Source organism: Rhyacophila brunnea, unplaced genomic scaffold (assembly GCF_057557595.1).
Source record: "Rhyacophila brunnea isolate RB1 unplaced genomic scaffold, BYU_Rbru_1.0 scaffold_4, whole genome shotgun sequence".
NCBI lineage: Eukaryota > Metazoa > Arthropoda > Insecta > Trichoptera > Rhyacophilidae > Rhyacophila > Rhyacophila brunnea.
Window position 1 is genome coordinate 34,035,089 of NW_028233068.1, and position 11,811 is coordinate 34,046,899.

An 11,811-nucleotide genomic window follows, 5' to 3' on the forward strand; every position below is an offset into this window, starting at 1 on the left:
GGTACAATTAACATGTAACCGCCTGCGTTACCTCGTAGTATCACTCGATTCGCATTGCATCATCACTCACAGCCTGCCACAGGATTGAAAGAAAGATGATAATATTATGTGAAACCGCATATTTTAACTGAGACATAGCTTCCGTTTACCATTACATGGTAAACTTTTTGCACATAAGTTTGTTCAAATTGAAGAATAACAGTGGGTTAGTGTGGATCACAGCCTAATCGCCATGATGGTCTTTCGGCGTTATGCATAATATATATTTGTTTTATTTAGAGCATAATGCAGACACTGTAAAAGTTAATTGGCAAAAACTACATGGAAGAATTTTGACCAGATTAAGGATGCTAAAGGCAATGGGTTTCACAGCTATGAAAGAATGGCAAAGGAAGCTGTTCTGGTCGGTGGAAGCTGCAACTCTCAGCAGTTATATAGCGACTACGTAAAGGAAAGAAGTAGACTTTAATATTTATAATGAATCATTTTGATTAGATATTCACGATATAGCTCTGCTTTTAATCATTTTAATTCTTATCTTATATTGATTGCATCTGCTGTTTCCATTTTCACATACATATTCTATCGTATTATAATATGATGTAGCTAGTACCATTCAGATAAGAACGCTTTTTTTAATTTTAGAAAATTTTCGCAATATTTGCGATACTTAAAAAACAGTAATAATTCTAATGTGTGCATTAGTGTAAATTGTAAATAATTTACAGAATAACCATTTAAATATTTAAGTCCGACATCATCACGACGTAAAGGTTAAAATATCACCATACTGTTAACTCATTCAAACGGTATATTTACAACTAATTTACCGACTATTACAACTCGAAGAATTTCTCATTCATTCATTATCATATTTTCAACATTTACCTACTGTTATATCTATAACAAATGCAGTACATAAATAACATCCGATGAATCTGCAACAAATTAGCTTACAACATACTGTTACATATGATTATGAAAAGCTTTTAGCGAAGAGTTTAAACTTCTATAATAGAGGTAATAATATAGATTAGTATTTGAACTAAAGAATAAAATAATCTTTTCCAAGTTTACAGCATTGAATGAATGCATTACGTGTAAATATAAAAAGAATACGGTGGTTTCATTGCTTATTACAGCGATTTGATCGGTTAGGGAAAATCACTAATCGAATACACCTACAAAAAATAATTGATATTCTTTTATATTAAATGTGATTTCAGGTCCTCTCAACCCTTCACGAGTATCCCTGCTTGGAGAGATGTGGTGGTCTTCTTCAGTATGTATCAGATTGTTGTCGACTTGCTTGGACCCTTTGTAATCAGGCACCGCCTTTTGGAGTGGACACTGACTTTACACCTGGTAAACATAATTTTAATAATTACAATTAACTATTTTCCTACAGTTACCGTGATGGGCGAGTGGTGAAGTATCCGTGCGAGGAAAAAGTTGCATTTTATTTTATATTGTGTTTTATATCCGTATTAAGGTTCCTATATTGAGCAAAATGCTATCATACATTTCTCGTACAGATCTCTTTCGGTTGTAGGGTCAATGAAAAATATCCTACAGTAGCTTTAAAAATAATATTATTATGATAACCAACTTTTCGGAAATGATAATGACTATTGGCTTTAACGTATATTTTTTTGTTATATTTAGATTTTGTTAGGTTAGGCAAATCTATATCTTTATTATATATATATGAAAAAATAACTTCTAGCATAGAGATTTTTTTTCGTGTACTTTCGATGATATGCCAACTCCATTTATATTATGTATCAACAATATACTTGGGAAATACGATCAAAATATCTAGCAAGCGTTGACGATATCATATTTTATTGTTTGAATAATTATGTTGTTTATATTTTGAGTGTAATAATCAGGTGGTAGGGCATGCACAATTACTAAAAAAAGCATTGCGGGTAAATCGGTTAAAATTTGAAATAAATATCGGCATTCCGGTAAATATTATGAAACTTAGTAAAGTATTAAAAATCCCTTAGAACAAGAAACTTTGGATAAGGTGATGTTATCGTAGTAGATTTTTGGGTTTCCACCGTGTGTCCTTATTCTATCTTTACTCGACGTGTCGGGCTCGTTGCAGAGGCCATTATCAAGAGATGATATGTTTTATGATGAAAATGTAGTGTTAGTAGTGTAGTGTAGATTATGATTAAAAACGTCATGGCTTCCGGCACTATCAGCAAAATCCAATATTCGAACCGGTATCTCTGGTCGTAACGATTGACAAATTACTCAGATGCTTTAGCTTAAGAGCAATGTTTGCTCTTAGCTAATCGGATTCCTTTTGATATTCTTAGAGCAATGTTTGCATTCACATATCTACACTACATTTTCATCATAAAACATATCATCTCTTGATAATGGCTTCTGCAACGAGCCCGAAACGTCGAGTAAAGAAGGAAGGACACACGGTGGAAACCCAAAAATCTACTACGATAAAAAACAACCGTGAAAGCCTCAAACATTATAAGGTGATGTTAATGCATTTAACAATATTTAGTCATATAAATCATGTTATTGTATGGATTTAATTTTATTTTCTTAATAACTAAAACGCAAATCTTTCATAATACCGATTGATGGAATAATCAATATTTTCTGAACTAAATTTTACACGTTAATATAGCACCTTTTCGTTATAAATAAAATCATTAATGGATGAGCTTGGCTATTAACACCAGTACCTTTGTTAGAGGCAAGTAAGAGAAATTTCTATGATTTTTCTTGGTATACAAACAGTCTCCGAATTATTGCATAATATACCTAATTATAATTATCACATTAAGTAGTATGTATAAAAATACGTATTATTATTTATTAAAATACGTATAATTATAAACAAATTTATTGGTAATTCGGTAATAAAATAAGCTAAGTGTACTTTTCTACTTGGTTGTAAGAATTTGTACTTTAGTATAGACATAGTCACACTTTAAAAGTTAACCAAGGTTTAAATACCTACCTACCTAATTAATGATGAGTCTTTGTAGGTACCTACCCATTTTCATTTCACATAATATTTAAATAAGACTATAAGCTACTTAAACTATCAAAACTCATTAATTTAATATATTATATAAATATTTCCAATAAACCTTAAAGTATCTCTTTAGTTCATCATTATTGAAAATCACAATAAATTATTAATCAATAAAAATTAGGTATATTTTTCCAATTCTTAAAAAAATTAACTTTATTTTTTTTTCAGTTCTAATGAGATCAGATAAGCATGTTCGCTTCCATTCTTCAGACCAACGATCCGACCTGATCAGATCTTTCATTTGGCCTGCCCTCATGGACGAAGACACGTGTGTTTTTAAAGCTGTTGTTATGACTTGAAAATATTTAACTGGGTTGTAAATATCATCAATTTTCAAGTTAATATTTAAACTCTTGTAAGGAATCATGATAACAAATAATGAATTTAAATATACATATTTATTGATGCAGCAGTTCTAAATCAATTTTTATGTATATTATTGAACTATTTTATTAAAAACATTCAATTATGATTTGAATCAAATAAAATATTTCTGAAATTTGGTCGAAATTTATAAACTAAATTATTGTTTATGAGTCATAAAATGCAATACATATAATTAATTATTGTTGTCTATTAATTTTAATTCATGTATACGAAAAAATCTGTAAATTGTATTATATTACGTTAATATTAATTAAGTTGTTAATGTGTAAATATATTTTTAATACACTGAAAAATTAATAACATGCCATAACTTTCTTCTGAATTCTATGCGTGTACGATTATTATTATTACCTAATTCGTTTGCCATTATATTTATTTTTCATTTACTTAATAAGAAAGAAAAAAATATTTTTGCTACTAAAAATGACTCTGGCTTTCTTTTATAGCTAAAAAAACTTTTAAATCAAATTAAATATACATCATATATGCACTTGAGTATTTTAACAGTATTAGGTAAATGTATGTATTTAATACGTATTGTAATGTAATACGTATATAATAAGTGTGTTATGTAAGACAGTTACTAACTAATTTAGATCTGAAAAACATTTTCTTAAAAGCAAAATGAGTATGGGTACTGATTTAATAATATAATTAGTAGGTTAGAACATTAATTAATATATTCTGTAATTTGCATAGATGTATTTTTTGCTTATATTTTAAATACAATAATATATTTTTACACATATTGTTGCGTTAGTTATTAAGTACAAAATAAAAATAATGTATTATAAACATATCTACGCTTTTTAATAATAATTTACAGACATAATGAGACATTATAATTATAGAGGTTTTCCCGTTAAAATATTATGATATTTTATGGAAATTTTGTAAAATAGTTAAATGATAATAAACAATTTAAAACAATGTGTTTTTCATTCCAAATAATCATTAAGAAAAAATGATTCATATATTATTTTGATTGTGTTTACAAGGTCTAATTTTAAATCGGGTGTTCGCACCAAATAAAACGTATGAAGTATTGTCCGGCAACTTCATCTTGGCTACGTGGCAAATCTGTGAACTACGTACAGCTAATCGAACTTCCGGTTTCAAATTAGGAACGCCCCCAAATTTTTCATTACATTTTTGACACTTCGTATTGGACGCATCTATCAATTTACGTAATTTGAAGCTTTTTATATTCAAAAGATGTCTAAAACAATACGAAATGATGTTCGAATTATTATCAGTAAACTTTTGATTTATTGCGAAGAAGAAACAGAGTCGTATTTAAAAGGCAACAGGCATACAATACTTTCAACAAGCCCATTTGACGGGTTCCTGTCATGTCAGGTATGTCAAAATTCAGTGTTGTAATACTAGAAATATTTCCCCAAATACTGGAAATTATGTTTGTATATTATAAAGTTATGTGTATCGTAATCTATTTTATTAATATTTTTAGACGTATAATAATTAAGTATAAATGATCATTAGTTAGATAATGAATTGTCCTATTTTTTCCTAATTATTTTCCTAATTTTTAAACCGATAAGTAGGTACATATAATTTAATTTATAGAAAATTATTTTCACAGTATGTGTTTCTACAACAATTTTACTAAAAATACGATATAAAGACATCATTTGTAAATTATAAAACATGTGATTGGGTCATCAATATAATATTGAATATGTTATATCTTTCTACTTCTTGTTTTTTAGTCATAATTTGTGTTCTAGTTATTTAATTAATAAATACCTGCAGCAATATTATCAGTTAATGTGGGTTCAATGATACATTTCCTTCCAAATTCAATAATTACGCTGTATTAATTAACCTAATATAATAGTAATAATTAAGAGGTGAAATTATTTGAAAAAAAAATTCTATTGATATTTATTGAACAATAATTAGACTTATAAATTAATGTACTTATAAACTTACTGAGAATAGAATTGATATAAACTAAAAACCTAATTTCGCGGGATATGTTTTCTCAAAAAATGACAACACTGTGAAATATTCTATACGCGATAAGAGCGACTTCCTGTTGTTGCCTAAATAATGTTGTCGTACAGTAAGTAAATTATGCATCTCTTATGTATATCTAGGAACCGGGATAAATTACCCCGAGTGAGGTAAAACAATATATCCTGGCTTTAATGAAGGATCAAAAAACTTAGAAATTAAGTGTAGCGCAAGGTGGCATTTCAAATTCAAATTTATTTTACACATAGTGAACTTTACAAATTATAAATTTAAGATGAATAAAGAAGGCATGTAGATGTGTATGTTGAGCATCACACATAATGACAGAAAAAGTTTCCAATGAATAAGCATAGCACACCGAAAACCTTAAATGGGATTGGCATGGACTCATACTTCGTAGGCTGAATGAATGACTAAATGAATATAATAATCCAGTGATATCCGATGAATATAAGACTACTGCAAGACCGCCCCGCTGAATTGACAAAATATTAAGGTTCTGAGGAAATACGTTACAACGAATAACAAGAAACCGAGAACAGTGGAGGGAGCTTAACGAGACCTTCATTCAGCAGTGGATCGAAACAGGCTGATGATGATTATGATAATGAGACATATAAATATTTTTTTAAATTATTTAATAAGTAAAAGTATCTAATATGTAAGGGCCATTTCTTAAGTTGGCTATAATGTATTTTTTCTCAATTTTAACTCAAGGGAGTAGTACTATACGTAAGGAAATATATTTTATGGTAGGTAATACATAAAAAAGTTCCACGACCGCTGTATTGTATCTGAATAAAATATATATCCTTTTAAAACTAAATAATAAATAGAATCACTAGAAGCCTGTTTGTATTTGCAAGCTTTGCGTAGGTTTCTAATACAAAACTCCACAGCAATGTCGTCGCAAATTTACAACATCTCGGTTTTTATTGCTTATTTCTCACGTAGATTTCATTCTCGTGAAAACTTCTTGAATCTGGTACTTTTAAAACGTTTGCTAATTTAACCACCTACATTCGTGTTCAATAAATGAACATTAACGAAGTTTGTCTGGCCCAACTGTATACAGAAAGAATTTGCCAGAAACTCAAAACTTCCAATACATAATAATATATTAATAATATTTTTATCTTAGTATAAACGAGATTTTTTTACGTACAATATCTTAATATACATGTAATATATTTTATTTAAAGAATCATCATTATTTTGTAATTACATAATTATACATTGTATTAATTTATTTACCTATCTATCTGTAACACATGAGATAAAACAAAATATAAATGTGTAAGAGAGAGGGTGAGACAGGGATAGGACGTATTTTATGGGGTAAGGTGAGGGAAAACATACCCGCAAACGCAAATCGTAAATTTGAAAAATAAATTAGCACGCAAATAAAGGAATCATTTATTTTAATCAGGTCGTAAATACATAGAGGTTATTGTCACGTACCTATAAAATTCTCAAATGTGTCCAAATCAATCGGTAGACAATTCGGTAGCGTACAAACCGAAGTGAAGTTGTTAAAATATCAACAAAGTGTCGTTTAAATGAGAAATTAGTGCGTTTTTCAAGATGTTTTAGGATAATAATATAAGAGATACTAAAACAAAATAAATGTTTATTTTACATTCATTTTAATGTGTGCAAAACTGTATTTAGGTATTTCATATTATTACAACAATATTATTGCTAGATTACATTGGTCCGGGTAGGTTTCCAAAAGCACCTTATTCACATCCACTATAAAATTATAGTATTATTCTCTAATGAATCATATTTTATATATTTTTGCCAACGCCGAATATTTAACCGACTAAAAATCGGAATTGTTAATAAAAATTGTACACGTTGACAGGTAATTTTTCGTAAAAGAACTGTTTTGCAATATCAGTTTGATATCCCTGGTTAAAATACTCACGTTCGAATGCCGTCATTTGCCTTAATTGATCAAGCGTATCACTATGATCATCACTTACCTCTACGACGAAATTGACCCACAGGCAAAAGAATGTCCACCATGTTGTATTCATAATTCTTTTATATCGATCCTGACGTATTGTCCCCATCTATCATTAGTTTATTCATATCCCAATTTTTATATTATTTATTCACAAACTTAAATAAAATATGTAGACAAAAACTGAAAGCCAAATTAATAAAATTAATAAATAAATATTCCAATCACACTCGGACGGTTTAATATTTTGCAGTATTCGTTTCAGTTGGGGCATACTTTACTTTACAGTACCTACCAGCGCTCGAAATGGAAAATGTGACGAACCGGAGCACTCGACAATTTTACGAAAATATTCCCTAACATTGTTATCTAATTGTAGGTAAGTATATGTATTTAAAAATACGTGTGTTAGATTTTTTTATTATATCTACCTACTTATGACATAGGTATCTAGTTTAGACGGTTAACTGAATATTTCCACGAGATGGAGCGATAATTTAGGAGCTTTTATGAACCGGAACGGCGCTCCGGTGCGTTCCGGTTCATTTAGAGCCCTTTACTACTTACTACCTATCTAATTCGACTAAACGCATAGCTTGTGTAACTATGCCTGCTCGTCCATTAACGCCGTATGTGGTTGCTTTTTATGTATTAACTTACTATATCCCGTGAAGGCATACCGCACCAACTGGATTCTACATTTACTACGATGGAAAGGTCTACAGATGAACGGAGTGTGTAACGCACTGTTTGTTGTTTCATGTAGGCGTAGGCGTTTAAAGTGAAAAAATACATAAATTATTAGTTTTATTTGCTTATAATATAATATTTTAATATAAATATGAATACGTCCTATTACGAAGAAACAGGATTATTTATTCTTATTTTTTGTTTCGTTTATAATTAAAATACATCGTCATATCTTGTCAGCTGCCCTTCACCTTTACCTGCATGATCGATGCTATGTTATGCAAATTATGTTTCTCGTTGCAGAAAATATGGCAGAAATATGCAGCTTTTATGTTAATACAGACACATCTTGGATGCCTCCAGACTTTTAATACTCCATTTCTTTACCGCCGAGGTTTCGACTCGTATATTATTATAATCCTCTTCAAGCAAATCCCCACACCTATATCTCAGTTGTAGAAGAAAAAATTCATATTTTCAAAAGTGCTTCAAGCAATCTCAATATTCTGATCATGATCTGAGATCTAGTCTTCCTTTATGTGGCAACCAAGATATTTTACGTGGTCCACTTTATCAGTCAGTACAGACAAACATTTTGAAAGCATAATCATCTTGGATATTATTGTTTATAGTAGATACTCCACTATTGCCACAGTTTTAGTATTATCAAAATTTATTTTATGTTAAAATTTCAACCAATATTTATCTTATAATATAATAAATATTGCACTAATTTGTATTGGTCGAATTTAAATAACACTGAACAAAATAAATAGTCTAAGTATATCACTAATAATATTTTATTAAATAAAAATCAATAAAAAATAATAATATGATACATTTACATTAAAAAATATAATTAGTTCATTTACCAAGTTCGTATCATTTACGCAAAAACACAGAGAGCATCCACCTTGGGTTGCGATAAAAGCGACTTTAAAATGATAATTAATTGGTTTAATTCAGTCCCATCCACATTCTCGCAGCCACAGTACCTACATACATACTGTCGCTTAAAAAAATAGCTCATAAAAATATTCATACGTACAGTTTTTAAAAAAATGCCTACTATTTCGTTGGTTTTAAATTCATTGATAAAAATTAATTATCATAAAACATCAGTGTTTTTAATCAATTAAAAATTGTATTTTTTTTAAATTAATTAACAAAAATACGGTAGACATAGGTGAATTGTAATAATAAGCACTTGTTTATATTTAATCATAACTACTAAAATATTATTAATGGTAGTTTTGTGTTACCATAATTATTTAGTTGTATTATTAAAATACTTAGGTACGTGATAATTCCAACTATACAAAATATTATATACCTGAGTATGTATAATTTAATTAATTAAAAATAACAATACAAAATTATTTATTTACAAGTGGATGATTTTCATTGTCAATACTGTACGCCCACTATTTGCTTACAGTAACTAGGTACCTACTTATGTGATTTAAGACGTCGCCAAAAATTTAAGATTTTAAAAAAAGCTCTAATTAACAGATTAAATTGAAAATTGTATAAATATTATAAAGTATAACAAAGCCATGGGATAAGAATTGAATTTGTGAAGTTAATAACATAATAACTTAATGATTTTAATATTGGCTATCAAGTCTTGAAAAACTTTAATCTTTGCTTGTGAAATGAGTTTTAAAATGGCATCATCACTTAACGCAATTAAGGGCTGGAGTGAAAGTGACGTGTTATTATTCTTGGACCACAATAATTTGAGTGACTACAAGACGTTCGCTACAAGTAAAGGAATTGATGGATTTAAATTATTGGTAAGTAGGTATTAAGATAAACGCGTGAAATGTACATACATAAAAATATAATTAACACTAAAACGCATACTACCTATATCATGCGTATGACCCAATCACCTGGCCATAACACTGTTAAAGCAGATTTGTATATATGTACGTTATAAAAATGACTATATTATGCGAAAACACACTGCACACTCAGTATCGTAAAATAATAAATTACACACTAGAACTTACTTTACTATAACTGATAATTATTGTTTGTAGCTAAACTACCTAATTCGTTTATGTTTTGATTCACTTGCAAAAAAACAACATTTTTTATCGTTAACGGTGTTTGGACTAGTTTAATAAAATCATTAATGATATGACTTGAAAATAATGTGAATGTTTTCAGGCTTTAACTGAAGGAATCATTGCTTTATGGAGACCAAAATTACACCCAAAAAAGCTTATGACTGTTATCGATGACTTAAAAAATAATCCAAACCATCATTTCCAACAAAATAAAATTAAGCCATATCAAGGTCAAACCATTTCCTCTGATAAGATAAATAACACAACTGATATAAAGAAATCTGATGAACCCGTGCACAGAAAAGTTAAGCCTAAAGTACCAGAAAGAAAGGATTCTCTTAAGGAGTACAATAAAGTGAAATATAAAACTGTTCAAAAAGATGAAAGTGATGAATTAAGTCAAAATAAAGAAACAGTTCTTAAACATGTTGATTTTTATAAAATGGTAGCACCACAGAGCTTTTTGTATAGTAAAACGTTAAAAAAAGTTGCAACAAAAATAAACCCATATGTTCCGATGGACAATAGTATTATAGAACAAAACCAAAATAACTCCGATGAAATGCCTCAATCTAAAATGACGGAAATAGAAGAAGATTTGATTCCCATTGCGATGACAACTGATAGAGGTTATTATGAAATGAATTTAACTGGTGATGGAAACCAAGATACAAAAAATAAAGTAACTAAAATTCATACATCTAAAATAAAGAAGAAAAGTGTGGATGTTGCTAAACATAATGCAATAACAAACGATATTCGTTATTATGAAATGAGTTTACATGCACAAAATTTTGATGAAAAACATGTAAATGAAAATAATACAACAAACGTATCCGAAATCAAAACAACGGAAAACTCAGAAGATGCACATTGTTTAATTATAAATGATAGACGTTATTATGAAATGAGTTTGCCGGTAAAATATTGTGATGGAAATAATGATTGTGAAAATAAATCGGCTGATTTAAAAACTCTGGAAAGTGTTGAAGATACAAATTATATGACAATTACAAACGATTTTAGATATTTCAAAAATAAATCAACTGATATCAGTTCTAATACCGACCAACAAAATGGCATTGAAGACAGTGACGAGAACTTTTATGAAGAGTTAGTAATATTTCCAAATAAGATTGATGGTGTTTCAGTCAATGGAAATACTAAAAAGAAAGTTGGAATATTAAAACGAGTACTACGAAAACCAGCATTGAAAAAGGAAAAAAAAGAAGAAATTGCATCTGTATCTGCAGAACAAGATGAAATAGTCGCAGAAAAAAATACAGATACAAATAACTTTCAACGGCTTCAAATGATAAATGAACGCGTAACTAAGCGTCTTTACTCTTCGCAAACAAACAACTATAAAGTTAATTCAGCAAATACTTTTGATACAGCTACAAGTAAGGATAAGTACGAAAAAATTCCAGAATCCAAACTACCTGAAGAATTTTTAGATTCCGGTTATTGTTATTTCCCATATATTATGGAAATGAATGATAGAAAAAATATTTTAAAGAAAGCGAACGATACTAATTTAAAAAATCCTAATGAAAATGAAAAAATGCCTCCCATATTTTTTATCGAAAATGATATTGAATTTTACGAAGAACCGCCAA

General features: G+C 29.0%; 1 protein-coding gene across 1 annotated transcript in view; it reads left to right on the forward strand.

The window, feature by feature from the left end:
* Nucleotides 1-4,383, forward strand: part of LOC147067288 (uncharacterized) — an 82,519-nt gene extending 78,136 nt beyond the window's left edge. Inside the window, exons 9-10 of the mRNA XM_085954424.1 lie at nucleotides 1,227-1,365; nucleotides 3,242-4,383. Of these exons, the coding sequence (XP_085810550.1) occupies nucleotides 1,227-1,365; nucleotides 3,242-3,372 (270 nt within the window). The 3' untranslated portion in view covers nucleotides 3,373-4,383. The remainder of the gene's footprint in view (nucleotides 1-1,226; nucleotides 1,366-3,241) is intronic.
* The last annotated feature ends 7,428 nt before the right edge of the window (nucleotides 4,384-11,811 follow it).